Source organism: Branchiostoma belcheri, unplaced genomic scaffold, assembly GCF_001625305.1.
Source record: "Branchiostoma belcheri isolate BF01 breed outbred unplaced genomic scaffold, Haploidv18h27 scaffold157, whole genome shotgun sequence".
In the NCBI taxonomy this organism is placed as follows: domain Eukaryota; kingdom Metazoa; phylum Chordata; class Leptocardii; order Amphioxiformes; family Branchiostomatidae; genus Branchiostoma; species Branchiostoma belcheri.
In genome coordinates, this window is record NW_017803013.1 from 69,943 (window position 1) to 86,417 (window position 16,475).

A 16,475-nucleotide genomic window follows, 5' to 3' on the forward strand; every position below is an offset into this window, starting at 1 on the left:
ACTGTATAGTTTTATCGTAGCCAGACACCCCATTAAAAAAAAAACAGTAGAACGTTAACCCCGACGGATTACTGCGTACACTTTCAGTACCAAATCCGATGATTAGACGATCACACCGCGTGCTGTATATGGAGGCGTCCAATTATTTTATTTCAACCCATGAAAACACAGGATGAAAAAAAGCAATTCGCATATCTGGACCCGCCCAATAAATAATCATACACCGAAAATCAAAGAAATCCGTCAAACCCACAGTGAGCTACAGCTGCTAACACAAAAGTATAGGAAACAGTACCCTTCCCCGAAGGATATCTCTTTCCCCGGATTGGAGGTATACGTAATAATACGTCGATGACATTAGCAGTAACGTTACATCATTCATTCATCTGCATGGTATTGATCTTTCAAGGAAACTGTTCTTCGTGTACATGTAGATCGAAATGTGATTGATCATGGTGTAAGTAAGGGCATTCTGTAAGTGACCCGTAGCTGCAATAGCTAACATTAACCGCTAGATGCCGTCGCTGCTTAATGTAATGTCTATTTTATAATGCATATAGTGGAATGCAGGATAAAGACATGCCTTGCGCTTCGCTGCCTACACAAAACGTCGTGCGCAGTTCTGTTCCACCATTGTATGTTGTTGTCACCATTTCACACCATTTCCAACACATACCGTCATGTTCGTACAACGAGCCAATATAAAGTCCCCCTGCCCCACCGAATCTGCTTGGAGATTAGTGGAAAGTCACGATTCTCACAATGGGAAACTTCTTTTCTCGACCTCAATGAGTAAAACCGTCTCCGTAGACATCAATTTTCCATATATAGTAGATAAGGAGATTCCAACAGAGATAGTAGATAACTTATCTTTCAAATTTCTGAACCCTTCAAGTGCCCTTGCCAAGGAATGTTCCCACCGACGAGGGATTTTAGAAACTTCCTTTCTTGTTTCTTTCGTCAAATATGGCCGCTTGAAACGGTGGTATATTCATAACCATGGAAACGTTTCTGTGAATGTTTTTGAGACGTTCAAGTAGATAATAATTTATCACGGGTGGGGCGAGTAACGCTATGCGTTATATACAGGCATTTCATTGAACCGTTTCATACATCTAAATTTCGCATAAGCACTGGACTGCCGTGCAAGCATGTCATACATTGGGCTGACCTGTTTACATGTTATAGTTTTTCCCGAAACAGTCGTGTGTCTGGTGATGGCCGTCTAAAGTTATTGCGTTCATAAAAATTAAAGGTTGGTAGGCGTCTGTATGCCAGTATGGTGACAAGCTTCTCAGTCGCACTTTTGCAAAAACATTGGATGAAATGTAAACAAATCCTCCGTTACTAAGTAGTGACGAATGTCTGGTATCGGTCGTTTCTGTCATCTCATTAGCATTAAAGTAGCGAGAAAATGTGATCGAAAACAAAGAGCTGTGCAACACATTTGTGAGCCGGTGCTTTTGTTTCCTTCAAATATGTTCACTTCATTTCATGACCTGTCTAATTGTGTGTGAAAATGATGAAAGACATCACATTGTGTGACACGTGTCTGTTATTTTTGGATGATCAACGATTAGCGAGGGCGGGCCTGGCTGATTTAACCAAGCGAAGTAACAAAGAGGAAGCGACTATTCCCGTGTATTCGACGGAACGGAGATGTAACGTTTTGACTTGTTTTTGTGCGCCTTACCTAGTGCAGTCTGTGGTATACCTTCTGTCACCATCCCATTGCAAAACCAGAGCGACAAACATACACGTGTATGAAGACAAGTATGAATGAATGAATGAATGAATGAATGAATGAATGAATGAATGAATGAATGAATGAATGGTTTATTCGATCATTTTGATCAGATAAAGTACATCGCAGCCATGGGCTGAATTGCGTACTTTTTACATTTAAAAACAGTTAAAAGTAGACTCTAAATACTGGCAAAAACTCATCTTTCTCAATTAACAATTCTAAAACATAAGAAACACTACCTTAAAACAGGTAGGTTGTATGACGGATACGTCGGAGTACTTAACGACACACACATATATGTAAAGGTACACAAGGTAAATATAACGTTCTACAGATAACAATGGGTATAGGTAAATGTCATTTACGTCGGGCAATTAGAACAATATTCGATCACAGATCTGTTTCATTCAGGAGGCGAGTCATGAAAGGAATTGGACTGTTCTGGTATCTTTTTGTCTTAGTTCTTATCCCAGTCAGGCGGTGCTTGTTTCTAGTGTCTCTTGAGCTGATGTCTCCTCGCGTAGGAGGGAGCCAGTTTCTGAATGACTCCGACTCCACCAGTCTCTTTGCAAAGTACTGTATTAAAAAAAAACGTACAGAAATTAATCAAATTCACCACATATACTTGAAGACCAATGAATCAGCAACATAATGAATTTCAGGTGGATGTCGAGCAATCGTCTTCATGTCGTTGATATACGTTTGAATCCAGAGTGACATTCTGTGATTAAATACCTCCTCAAGGCTGTCAAAACAACAAAGTTTTTTGTTTTGTTTGTGGGCTCCGGTACAGATAAGAGTGGACTGAACCCATTGATCAATCATGTACTTGTTCCCTCGCCTGTCTAACTCTGTTTGTCCGTTTGAGGTGTCTGAAAATCTAACTCCATGGTTGTCTTGATGATAGCTCATCATTCATCAACCCGAGTTTAGTCCTTGAATTTGAACGTGGGGTAGAAAAAGAAGGCTATTTTGTGTCAACTGATCGGCTCTTTATCCTAGCATCCTGTAAAGTAGTTGGGTTTGTCCACTAGAATGCCATCTCCAGGCTGAATAAATCGCACAGATAGGAACAAGAGAATGTTGCTACAATTTATTGATGTCGGGTAGTCAGCCTATCTGATAGAGACTACATTGTAGAGAGCACAAGATCAAGTCAGCTTTAAGTGATCAGTGAAACACCCCTGTGACTCTCCGAGTATGGGATTTGAATATAACGAAATCTCAAAAGAAACGCGTAATGAGATTCGGAAATCTGATTCTGGGATGAAGAATTACGGTCTGAGTTTCCGGACAGCACTTATAGTAATGACAATAATGTGATATTCTCGGAGTCGTGCTCTATTCGTCACATAGTAACCACATTAGTGCTCAATAGCCATCATATTGTGTTTCTTCTTCCATGTACAATCAAGTTATATTTTCAGAACCATATATCGTTGCCCATGGCTACTTATGACATTTGACAGCTGTGCCATTTGCTCCTCTAGAGCAAAGAATCTGCCAATATTGTAGTTTAGGTAAAGTAGAAGACGAGGTACATTTTATTGTGGATTGTTCCATGTATGACAGCGAAAGAAACATTCTTTTCGATGTTGTGTCAAGCAAATACTCCCAATTTAAGTATTTGAATAGTATAGAGAAATTTATATTCCTTGTAGTCTTTATCAAACCAGCTCCAACTACTCATACAGCCAACTACATTTATAAGATGACCAGAAAGCGAGAGGAAGTTGAAAGTACTTGTATACTATAGCCGTTTTATTATCAAAATTGATGTACTTTGTCAATATGTGACCTGTCTTTAGCCCAGTGGGGCAAAATGTACAATAACTGAGGTCTTCATTCATTCATTAATATTGTCTAGTTTGTAAGCTTCGACGGTGAAGGTTTAGACAATTGCATTTTACTGCAAAGTACTTAGTATGCTATTACTGAAAAAGTGAATGTTAGACACATAGCCTAGATTTCAAATGACATGTCTGCGACTTTTTCGTGTAAAGTCACACCATCGCTATCGTTAGTTGTCAACACTAGTTAAGTACCTGGGAACACACCTTGAGAGATCCTTGTCCCAAAGCAAATTTGAACATGCAGTTCCGTTTACAGGTTCGAGAATGAAATATTTACAGAGGATTCAACAATATTTGGGGGAAACATACAGGGATCACTTTCTCATGGGAATGGTATTGGGTTAAGAGTTAAGAAATCAATTCCTTATTGGCTGGCCGCCCAAGTTTGGTTTCAAGACATACAAAGCCATTTAAAGAGGACCGCCCCTCGACTCTACAGAGTTTTGTACTGATGTTCCAACAAACCATCGATCAGACCGACAGGACTTGAGTCTGGTTTGACACGCAAGCGCACAGCGTGGACCCTGTTCAAAGACCAGTTCTCATCACGCAACCTTTCCGCCTAAATCCGCATCAAAACATAGTCCCGCTGTCCCATCCTGGTGACGCTTCCCAAGGGAAATATCAAGTTGTTTGTGGAGACGTTTCTGTGTCTGGGTGATAAGGGCCATCTTGAGGGCCAAACAACTTTGTTCAGATCGCAGCAGTCTGTTTCCAAAAGGAGCCTCCCGTGAGTCGGCGGAGTGATCGCTGTGTACCTGTGCCTCAGGTGTTTACATAGGGTAGCGGATCGCTCCACACTCTGTGTCAACACAACCCAGTCATGGCCGCACGAGTCAGCTTCGGCTCCCCGTCCGACAGCGTCGCACCCAAGCCCGTCCAGCCGCAACAGGCGCCCCGAAGGAACGTCAAAGCCACGGTCAAGTACAACCGGGCCCTGCTGAAGCGGCGGTTAGAGCTGGAAGAGTGGGTTGACGAGGCACTCAGAGATATCTACGAATGCGACGTGAGTACGACTCCCCTCCCTCCCCCACCGGATACTTCAGTTTGTGTAAACTTGTGTGCATTGCTGCGTTGTATGGGGCCAAAATCTAGCTATGTAGGACAAAGTTTGACCTCATATCTCTAAAATTGAGGATAGGATATATTTTCAAAAGTGCATATATGCCGAATCACCAACAGCTGTTACGTAATAACAGGTTACATCATGTTATAAGGGCAAGTTCGGTCGTAGCCACACTTGCAACAAGAGTTGTAACTGTATGACTACTTCGTCACTACCATAGTGAAACAGTTCACACTTTCCCTCCTCCCAGCGGTACCAATCCATTCGCGATGCAGCCATGCACTCATGTAAAACGGCCCAACAGATCCGATAAGCGTGTAACGCTAGTTGGGAGTGATCGGTTGACCTGTGGCGCGTAACGCCGGTGGTAGGAAGGCGGAACCACAGGTCCCCTGGTGGGTGGGGAGGGAGGGGCACTGAAACTGGTCCCACCCCATCATTAGCAGATAAATCAACCCACGCAAAACAAAATGGTATTACTGTAGATAAACTACTTGATTGAGTGTGAAATCGCTTGGCTTCACCTTATAACGGACACCCTGAGGCAGATGTTTGTTTTGGGTGTTTTCTAGGGAGGTGGTGTCCCCTCTCCCTTTGTGTCTTTTTGTTGATACCAGCATAAAATGTGAAAATAGGTCATAAGTTAGTGGGCAATTAAGATAATCAGGAGAAATTGCTGGAAATGTAGGTAATGGCATCATGAAGACTGAAAGTGAAAGGTCTCCCTCCAGTTCTGCCTAAGGTGCCTGCTGGTACAGGCACACCTTACCGTGCACACCCAGGGGGCAAAAGTTGAATATTGCCTCGCCTGAAATTTCAGGATCTTCCTTTGTTCCTCAGGGATTATTATCCAAGCAGCCAATGGGGTGTTCAACGATCTGGTTTCAGCAAACCATGGGACACACTGGGATCCTTACGACAACCCGGGCTATGTGTAAAGAAAGTAGCGAAACAGAACACTTATTGTATCCAAACCATGTTCAACAACCCGTGACCAAGACATAATTGTGCGGTGGTCTTCTTTGGTTGGCAGTTTTCGACTCAGCTAGCACACACTTGTAACATTACCAGAACCAGATGGGCACCAGCTAACAAAAATATTGCTAAAGGTTTGATTTGAGCGACACAGTGCCTGTATCAATAATTAATGCTAGAACACAGAGCCATCATTGTACTGTGTGTCAGCTTTGATGAGGACCACTGCATTGTTAGCTGTCTCCAGGGCTGGGAGCTGACTACTGGCTTTATTTCCAAGAGCCAGGGTTGGAGTGAAAACAACAACGCTCTGGCATGCACGCATCCATGCCTTGTAATAATACGGGTCCAAGGCCAGTGCAACTTCTCTAGAAATTTTTCAATAGATTTCATGCTTAGCAGCAGGCAAATCATATTGTAAGTAACAAACTCCACTGGAATTAAGTTGGAAGGTGTAATTTTGGGGCTTAGTTAGTGTTGCAAGGTCAGACTCAGAGTAAATTGCTGGGTCAAGCCAAACAAGTCAAGATGATTTACAGCATGCAATTGAGGTTTACATTGTAATGGATCAATATTAGGCTATGCACTATCTTTCCTGTTACAAAATCTTGATATCAATGCATGCCCACTGGCGCAATTTGTAGAAAATGAAAGATTTACGACATGTATTTCTATGCAGTAGCTATTTTTTAAATAATATGTACACAGGTGCCTTCTTGACAAAGGAGGCAGAAAGTAACAGAAGCCACAGCAGGCAGGACTGTGAGTGTATTTTAAGGAGGGCCATTGAGTTCTATACAGGGTCAACCTGCACCATAGGTACTAGGTAGTCTCAACCAGACTCTTTTTTGAGTGGAGTGGAGTGAAGAGTAAAAACTAGACTTCTCTGGCTATCTAACTTCACCAGGTTATTTTGGGCCAGTTTGTTGGTACTGTTTGGTCGTCAAGCCAACATTCTCCTAATTTCACACAGTTGTTCTGTTCACTCAAGTCAAGGAAGGGACATTCAATCAAGCAAGGAAGGAGTAATCAGTAGGTGGCAACAAGGGGGGGGGGCTCCTTTGCTAAGTAATTCTCTGGTGGGAAGCTGTAATTGACCTGGGGTCACAATCAAAGTATCCAAGAATACAATCAGACCTCATTCCTACCAGACTTCACATAACCAGATGGAATTCTTTATCAGGTATAAGATCCTGCTAATATAAACCCGTTTTCCTGGATAGTCACTGTTACCTTCTTGCTAGCTCTGTTTATCTTCAAGGCTTTTGACTCAAAGGTCAGGCAGCCACCCCACCAACCATGGAATAACACTAATTGGGCAATTTAGCCAGTTTGACGTATTTTGGAAATCATTATAATTGTGGGAGAAATTTCCCGGCAGAAGAGACTCCTTCCATGGAGCAAGGATTCCACCAGGAGAACTGATAGATTAGTGTGCGTTGAGGTAACACAATCTGCTGACGCCATGGTCCACAGCAACGTTCAACAACTTCTCTTTATTTTTTACAATGCAAACACTCTAATAAATCTTAGCAGATTCTAACCTCAGGCCCACTGGCGCCCTGACTGTGTAAATATGCATGTTCTACTATGACTGAGAAAATGAAAGCACAAATACCATGAAAGTCAGTATGTTTTGATGTATTTATTGCAAAGCAGTCAGATATAAATCCAAGTTAATCCAAAGCTGAAGGGCAGAGAGTGCTTGGTAATCCTGCAAGGTAAAAGGAACAGATTATGCTGTTTTCTGTCGGTGAACTAAAGACAGGTTACTCATCAACAAGTATGAACAAAAGAGGGACCAAGGCCTTCACAGGTAGAAACAGCTTCATTGTGTTTCAGCCCAGCGGCAATTACACACAGTGATCTAATAACGTTGGTGTGCAGGTGAGCTTTGGGCCAGGTAATCACAGGTAGAACACCTGGCAGGACTGCTGTTCCAAACATCACACATGTTTACAGCCAACCCAGGGATGGTTGGTCATGTCATAGGTTAAGCAATCATGCATTGGTATTCCTGGTGATTTGGACATGGTGCTAGCTAGCGGTAATGTAAGATTATTCCTCTTGGACATACCTTATCTCTGCTTTAAGCCTAGACAGGTCACCAACAACAACTAAACAACCGATACAAAATAAAGCAGTACTAAGAAATGCTTCGGGAAGAAGAAGGAAAAGAAAAACGTCAAGAAATCAGTTAGAAGAAGACCTGTCTAATGGTCTCTAAATTCTGTTCTTAGGTGCCATGACATATTACTGGAGCAGGCTTGAGGGTTGTGGTGTTTACTATGCAGCCAGGTCTGGACAATGACATGCACCCCCCAAACAGTGTCCACTTGATAAGCCCACAGTGTGGCCCAGCCTAAGCAGATCCCATTGAGCCTGGGTAAATGTTGTCTAGTCAAAGATAAACTTCTCTGTTTGTCCAGCCATGCAATGACAGGCATGGCAGGGTACCAGTCATTGCTGGGAAACTGCACCAGGAACAAAACCATCCATCTTTTAAAGATGCGACAGCACCAAGTCAATTTGTTATTATTGGATTCCAAAGAAAGCTAGACTGGAAGATCCAAACAAAAATTAGAGGAAATTGCGTGACTTTTTACATATTCTTACTTTAAAATGTTGGAGAGCCCAAGAAGAAAACTGGCGAGACCTTAATGTAATGTCACAGTTTTCACTGCTGTTACAGTGCTATGATTGAGTTATAGAAAATTGCATGAATCCCCAAGAGGATTATAATTACATTATCCAGATCACTCTTATCCATGCATACAAGCAACTAACTAGTTATATCGGATGAAATTGTAGGAATAGTATAGTAATTGAAGGAAAGTATTCATGTCATTGTGAGCCTTGCATACATACAGGGTTGATACATAGCCTGTACGTGTTATTGTCCACCTAAAGTTTGTTTGTTCAACAACACATGAAAGTAAGGTAAACATGACAGGTAACCAAGATTAAACAAGCAAATAGTATGAAAAGGGGACAAATCCATGTCTACATCAAAGGAGTTGCCATAAAGAAGAAAACACCATGTTGAAAAGTGAATGTATTTAGCAGTAAGAAGCACATGTTTTGTGCATGTTAGTATATATATACTGCAGTTAGAATGTGCTGCTGAATAAGCCAAATTGAAGCCAACACTTTGCTATATGCTATTGCAGTCAGATATGAATAGACTGAAAAGGTCACAAAAGGTCCTTGTGCCTACTCCTTGTGCCTACTAGCTGCCGGAAATGTGTACTCATTATGAACCAAATTACTGATACGATCACAGGACCCATGATCCCTGATCCAAAATTGATGGATATCAGTCAGATAAAGATCACTGACTGTCACAGATATCCAATTAATGTACAAAAGTTTGGTAAGATATTATCACTTGCTTTTAACCTGGAAGAACATACTTAACATATTTTATCATTTCATTTGGAATAGGATATGGTTATGCAACAAAAAATAAGAGAAGACTCCTTAATGTTATGGAAAATCCCTGTATTCCTGAGGGCAGAGGTGTACTGAGGATCAAACAAGTTGTTTTGAAGGGGGTTTGCAGAAGTAGCTATAGGGGCAGTATGGATTTAGAACACACATAAGTAGATAATTATCTGTGAGACAGTGATAGAGTGAGCCCCAGGGGTTCCCATGCACCTGTGACCCCTCCTGGATTGTGCCATGGTAGTAAATACAGTAAAGACTAAGTTCTCTGATGGAATTCACCCTCATCAGTCTGCTGCAGAACAGGCAACCATTATTTCCAGTCCCTTTGAAGGAACTGGTTCAATAAAAGGTTATTCAGAAGATCCTTAGTTTTCAAAGAAATATGCTCAGAAAGTTAAGTCAAACTTGTTAATCCAAACTTCTTGGTGACATTACATGTACTAGCCTGACCTTGTAGACATGCCTGTAGGGCATAGATAATTGCTTTAAGTCTTTCTCATAGATCAGATAAGCTCCTGGTAGTTCAGGTGTAAAATTGCTTGTAAAATAATGATCTGTCTGGCACCTGATTTACTATAAAGTTAAAGGCATTTTCGGGTTATCACTGTAAGTCACTCAGCTCCCAGGTGTGCCAGATCCTGGGAAAGCTCTACTGAAGTACCTTCCAAGAAGTTCGAACCACACTGCCAAGGGCTGCCACAGCTTTTATAGCTTAAATGTGGGCCATTTGTAGAGGATAATTACCTGTGGTGCGAACAACACTGGGGTAAAGGGCTCTTGAGGAATTACCACTCAAGTCTATGGATGGGAGGTTTTGCCTTTTACTCCCTTAAGAAGTTGGGGAACTTCCAAGCATGGCAACCTTTACAGATCTAAACTAGAAAAGGCTTCAAAATATAGTGAGCCCACCAAAAAGAAAATAAAAGATGAGGTTATTGACATTTGTGCAATTAGACAAAAAAGGATAGACCTAATCAGTTAGGAGTAGGTGGGTTGGGGAGAAGGGTTAATTACTTGTTTGATGTACAAGACAACATTCTTCCAAGGTCATGTCAACTTATTTGTTTGAAATGTCTAATCTGGTCCATGGTCTCCCGAGACAGAATGATGCCAAGGGCTGATATCTTATGCACTGATATGTACCCCATTTAGGCTTCATTAAAACGGCAGGAATGCTGAAGTTGTAGTCCTCAGAGTCTCTACAGGAAGTAGACATGAGATCATATATGATGACTGCATCTGAAAAAAGATGCAGCATTCTGGCATCACCTAGGTGACTTCAGTATCCAGCTGGCAGCGGTACTCCCATGCTTCCGACAGAGATAGACTTTGCCCAGAAAGGCTTTGTTGATTTAGTACATGACCCATTCTTCACATTTTTTCTCTCCCAGAGTTGTTGGAACTGCATAAACAGTACGTCAGCAACCTGGTCTTGTCCAAAATTGCATTCCTTTTGAGAAAATTACCGACATCCTGGAAGGTCATGATGCTATAGTGACAGGAGGGGGATGAGGATGATGTGAAATGGACGGAAAAATGTTCCTCCAACCAAGATCTTTCCCTTCCTCACTCGTACAAAAAGGTCATGCAAATCCATTTATAACATTTTTAACATTAGTCCACAAAGGCTGACCTCCTTAGCACAGGTAAAAGACATCAATCTTGTCACAGAAACCTCCTATTTCTTCTATTGGGATTTTAGAGATATTAGAAAAGTAACAAGTGTCTTCCAATCTTTCAGTGTTAAAAGTTACAATTCAAAAATCCTGTTTCATAATTTCTTCAAACTTGCTTACATAGTATTCAAGTGTGAAAGTGCATACACATTGCAAACAGCCATTTTGAGGCAGGTGAACAACCGTAACCATTGTTTGTCCATCTAATTGTCCCTGTTTAAAGTTGTCATGCATGACAAATTTCCTAAGGCAGCCTGTCCGTCCAGAATGGTTGTCCACGTTCAAACAAAACCGCTCCCTTTACAGTCTCAGCTTCAGACAAACACTTCTGGGAGCACACGGTAAAGGGGAGGTTGAAAGAAGTTTGTATGTTCACGTCATGTAGAATCTATTTTTAGTTGCCTTGAGATGACAGGCATTGTATGGAATAAGGAGGGCGTGCAGACATGTTGATTTAACACATGGATCCTACAAATGTCATATTATAGCCAAACCAAACACTTTGGCTAGTTTTAAAAGATGTGATGACTTAAATGCACTTGAAGTATTGATTCAAGGATATAACAATAAAAGCTGCCATTAATTAACACAGGTTATTTTAGCAGCTACAGGATCAAAGAATTCTCTCAATATCAGAACTATTGATGTGTAGTTTCTGTTAGTTTCTGTTTTACAGCACCCCTAAGTTATGTTCCAGTGAAACTGGCATTGTAATAACAAAATGACATTTTGATTGAGTGTCTAAAATGAAGTCACATGTTGGGTCAGTCATGAATGACCATTAGAGACAAAAATAGATTGTACCTGATAAATGTCCATCCTGTCTATCTAACCCTGCATGAATATGAATTGCACATTTTATCCTTTGTTGACACATTCACTTAAATCATTTCTTGACAGAATAGATTACAGCTTCAGAAATATGTGATACAAAATATGGAATACAGTGTCAGGTTTCTTTGATGTACGATGTTGATCTTTGACAGAGTTGTGCAGACTGAACTTGTTTGGCAGGAGGCAAACACATTACAAACAGCAGGCACGTACAGGTACATTTGGGTCTCACCTCAGCAGACTGTTGGGCAAACATTCCAATCAGCTAGGATGTAATTGCATCTTATGGAGAGGTTTGGTAGAGGTCAGAAAAAAGAAACAGCTTTCTATATCAACAAGTCAACAGACAGCAAAATTCTTTGGCTCACGTTGGGTGTTGTAATCACCTGTGATCGTGTGCCTAGAAGAGGGACAACATCTCTAGCTTGCACCAAACCAGCTCAAAACCAGACCCACAGTCATGTCTCCATCATAATCCCTCTATGGAGACACTAAACACACATTAGACAAGTTCTGTATGGCCTCACACTGAGACACAAGGACAGGTTTTACTGTGTTCTTACCCCATGGAAATGTGCTTGCCTGCACATATTTCTGCATGAACCCCTTGGGGATGACCAATTGTAAGATAGACCTTGTATGATCGGGCAATGAATATTAGTTACATCAATGGATCCATTAGAGTTCATAGTGGTAAGGTTGTTCTTAGCAAGACATGGAAAGAATAAACATAATTTCAGCTACATAAGATTCCGAACAACACCCACTTTAAAACCTTTAATTGTTTTGCTAATATGAACAGCTCTGACCATTAGAGGAAGAGATGAACAAGGCTAGTGAGGAATTAGCTTGAAAACGAGAGACAGCTATCTTTGTGTGAGTGTGGAATTATTTATGAGTCGTGCAGGTTGAATGGATATTTGAGTCACGACATGGTACTTGTTATTGTGGTGTGTTATCCTCAGGTGGGAACTTTCACTCCACTTAACTTAGGGGTATGAACTCATCCTTTGAATCACCCAGTATTCTCCAAAGACTAAACTGCTTAAAAACCTCTTGCTATTAGAGGTTCTGTTTTGAAATCTGTCTGGCAAATGCCTAAAGATATTAAAAGTACCACAGGGACAATACTTAGTGATGCTTAAGTACAATACACTTTTTTAATATGTATTGCATTTGTCATAAATCACTTTCAATGCTAGCAACTAATTGAAATGCAGACTGTGCCAGACAGTAATCGTAACTGGCAAATCATTGCTATCTTTAAAAGTTAATGGTATTCAATAATTTCTGAGACCATGCATGCTGTAAGGGAAGACAAATTTAGGTATTGACTGATATGTTTCTTACATGTTCTTGTCAATTTCATAATATCAATGTGACTGACAGAGATGAATTCAAGTGAGTCACCTTGGCAAAGCAAGTCATGGCACAACAAACAAATAGTTTTCTTTTTCTCAAATCCAAGTAATCTGGTTCAGCCTGAATATCAGAATTAACATGCTTACTCCACAAGACATAAGATACATAAGATATGATGCAAGATTTCCTAGCATAACAGTCCTTAACTTGCATCACCATTTTCCAAGTCCATGGCTAACACAAGAATTCCTTGACTGAATAATTGTTCACTGCTATAGTGTTCAATATTTAATTTTATTTCATGTCATTTTTCCACACAGGTTCTTCCATATAATAGAATTCTTATACCTGATTTGATTTAGATTTGATTGACATTTATGTAATATGTGCCTGTCATAACTATGAACCTGTATATTTGATTTGTTATCTGCACATCTATAGATGGAATAATATGGACACGTGCAAGGTATTATAATACACAACAGAATTTTTTTTACAAAAACATTCTAACTAATGACACTTTTGTTTTGTTCCCTCAGGAAGATGAAGATTACGAAATAGAGATTGACATAGATGAAATGTTAGAACTCCAAACAGAAGAGGAAAGGGTAGAATTTTTGAAGGTATGATTTCTTTTCTTTTCCATATCTTGAAGTACAATGTATATTCCTGTCCTCCTTTCATGAAATGATTCATCAAGTGTTTAGGTGCTCTTAAAAAGCTCTTTGATCAACATGTGTCCTACAAATTATTCAGAAAGGACCTGGCATGCTTAAATGAGGATGTTGACTCAAAATTCATGAAGTCTTCTGATACTCTTCTGGATGCCGACTGTTCTTTAGTTCTTAGCATGTCTGCAAGATTAATCAAACAAGACGTGACTTTAGCATGTTGGAATGAGGAAACGAAATACCTACGTCAGAAGGGAGCAAACATTTTGTGACAGCACAAACTTTGGACATGAATGTGAGAGAGATTTTGTAAGCTATGTATATATTTACCTAGTCCTGGGTAAACGCCTCTCAGACAAGCCACACTGACTAATGGCACACAAATACTGTAATTGTCTAGTGGTCAGCACCCCTGTCTATGGACCACAAGGTTTGGAGTTTCAGTTCCAGATGTTGTTGGTCTTAAACCATGGCCTCCTGTTCACTGTATTTGTCAAAAAGAGCTAGGTGAATTACTGCAGTACATGTGCAATGAAGCTGAACATGGTGCACAGCTGTCCATCTTTCCTGTCACAACCAGTGGAAGATTTGCTCTCTACTGTGAGCTAAACTGGTCAGAGATCCATTCATCCCCTTGTCTTCATACAAAAGATTGGACCACCTGTGAAGGTAGACAGTGCCTCACGAATATTCCAATCATATTGATAAGTCACAGGTGAAAAATTGCCTGTGGGTTGTTCAAATATCATGGCCCGACCGTGACCTCTGCTTTGTTGAACAGGAACGGACAAAAGATAATCAATGAGAAAATTCATTGATCAGCCATTGGTTGGCAGCTAATCTGACACATAACGTCACATTCATGCAGCAGTGAGTCTTGTAAGGAAAACTCACCCTCAGGCTGGCCATGAATCAGAAAAAATACCTGTTAGGATTTACATCAAGAGAAAAGAAAGCATCTGGTTATAGGACTTCAGTTGTAAATTTATGCAGAAATATCATAGGAGAGATAGTGGCCATGATTAGGGATTACTCAGTACACATACAAAAGAAATGCCAAAGGAATCTACGTACGTATAGTTACACATTACCATACCGGTACTTACATATCTTTTTCGTCTCTTTACAGGAATTGCTTGTTGATTGTAAGAAGCCAACAGATGTAAGTATCTGTCCCTTGTTATTCTTGTTCCTTAGGTCTGTAAACTGATTGTCCAATTTCCAAATTCATATTTGCTTGTCAGCATTTGTGGACTACATTGTGATTTGAATATCAAGTGACAGGTTTAACTGTCTAATACTGAGCCTAGGGAAAGTTCCACAGTCAACAAGAATTGAGCAACATGGTGGAAAAGCTTCATAGGATTTGAGGTCTTTTGATATGAAGATTTGGATCAATTTCATTAAGAGATCTCTATCTTTCCCCCATTTTATGACATCACAAACGAACTTATAAAGTGGCCTTGCGGAAAAACCTTTTTTTAAATTTTTAGTACTATCAACTTGTAAATTTGCATAAAAATCCTTTTGTTTTCTATTCCAACAGGAATTCATTCAGGAGCTGCTCCAGCGAGTCCAGAAGCTTCAGAAATTGAGTGGAAACTCAGCAAGATAACTAACTGTACACCTGTCAGTCATCTCTTACCTTATCACCTGCAGCAAGACACAAGATTCCACAATCTGCACCATTCCATGTTTGTTAGTATTAAAGTGGGTGATGTTGCAGAGGCATGTCTTGTTTGTGCTTTCACAGAGAACTTGGATACTTTGTACATTATATGTACTGTAATGTTGGTAGAATGTTTACAATTCAGCTATATACCTGGACAAATTGTCACTTTCAAAAATCAAAAGGAGACTAAAGTGTCTGTTTTCTTTTATCTTTAGATATAGAATATATTCCAGTATTAATATTAATTACAAATTGCAACATTGATCTTAATTAAAACACACTGGTACTACTAGTGGTAGGATTTTGAGGTAGTAGTTTCCATGACACTAGTGTCATGTCATACATATTGTTTATATGTCAAGATATCTATTTCTTCCCTGTAAACAAACTTTACTACTAGTTTGGCAACTCCCCAGGGCAGTGCCTTTTATTGTAAGTAACACTTGTTCCCACGTGTCAAAAAGTGCTTGGCCTTGTAACAAGTTTTCAGCCATAGATTTTAAAAGAAAGAACGAATTAGTTATAATATAAATCTTAAATGTAAGAAGTGTATCACATGCATGTTTTTAAACATAGCAGTTTTTACGCAAATGTTGATATGACAGATATTTTTAGGTAGATATTCATATTCTTAGTATTTTCGTTGTTGCACTTAATTGAAGTCAACGGATCCAGGCTGCTAATAGTAATACAAAATTACTTGTACATACTGACAATGCAGTCTTACACTTCTATGAAATCCTACAGCAATCCAATCACAGTTGTTAATGGAAGTAATATAAGAATGAGCTGCAGAATTCTATTAGCCTTTGTTTGCTTACTGAAAGTGTTGCCTGTGCTACATGTGAAATATCTTCCAACGGTTGTCAGTAATGTTAGTGTAACATGCTTAAAAGGTGATGGACACCTTTACTAATGAATTCTTGCCTCAGTTCTCTGTTTGTAAGCTGAAGGCCAAGGCTATACACTCTAAAGTGTATCTTCAACCTGTATTCAGTTGTAAAACACACAAAAGGGAAATAGCTAGCATAGGAGAAATACACACTACAGCCATGCTTCAATGTTTGTAATGCCAAAGTTTTGGTAGTCTGCAACATTCTTCATGGCTGGTGACTGGTGCTGAACCCAAATAGGCTACCGATATGTTGACATAAAACAGAAATTTCATGGCC

At 40.0% G+C, this 16,475-nt stretch overlaps 1 protein-coding gene across 1 annotated transcript; it reads left to right on the top strand.

Annotated features, from left to right (window-relative positions):
* The first annotated feature begins 4,211 nt into the window (after nucleotides 1-4,211).
* Nucleotides 4,212-16,451, top strand: LOC109465741 (protein phosphatase 1 regulatory subunit 14C-like). The gene is made up of 4 exons (XM_019763154.1): nucleotides 4,212-4,606; nucleotides 13,500-13,583; nucleotides 14,761-14,793; nucleotides 15,178-16,451. The coding sequence occupies exons 1-4, from the start codon at nucleotides 4,424-4,426 to the stop codon at nucleotides 15,244-15,246; spliced, it is 369 nt and encodes a 122-aa protein (XP_019618713.1). The 5' UTR covers nucleotides 4,212-4,423; the 3' UTR covers nucleotides 15,247-16,451.
* The last annotated feature ends 24 nt before the right edge of the window (nucleotides 16,452-16,475 follow it).

Excerpts from the sequence above, each read along its gene's own strand:
- LOC109465741 (XM_019763154.1), top strand. The coding sequence starts at position 4,424 with ATGGCCGCACGAGTCAGCTTCGGCTCCCCGTCCGACAGCGTCGCACCC. Across the intron at positions 13,584-14,760 it reads AAAGGGTAGAATTTTTGAAG|GAATTGCTTGTTGATTGTAA; the intron begins GTATGATTTCTT and ends GTCTCTTTACAG. Across the intron at positions 14,794-15,177 it reads ATTGTAAGAAGCCAACAGAT|GAATTCATTCAGGAGCTGCT; the intron begins GTAAGTATCTGT and ends CTATTCCAACAG.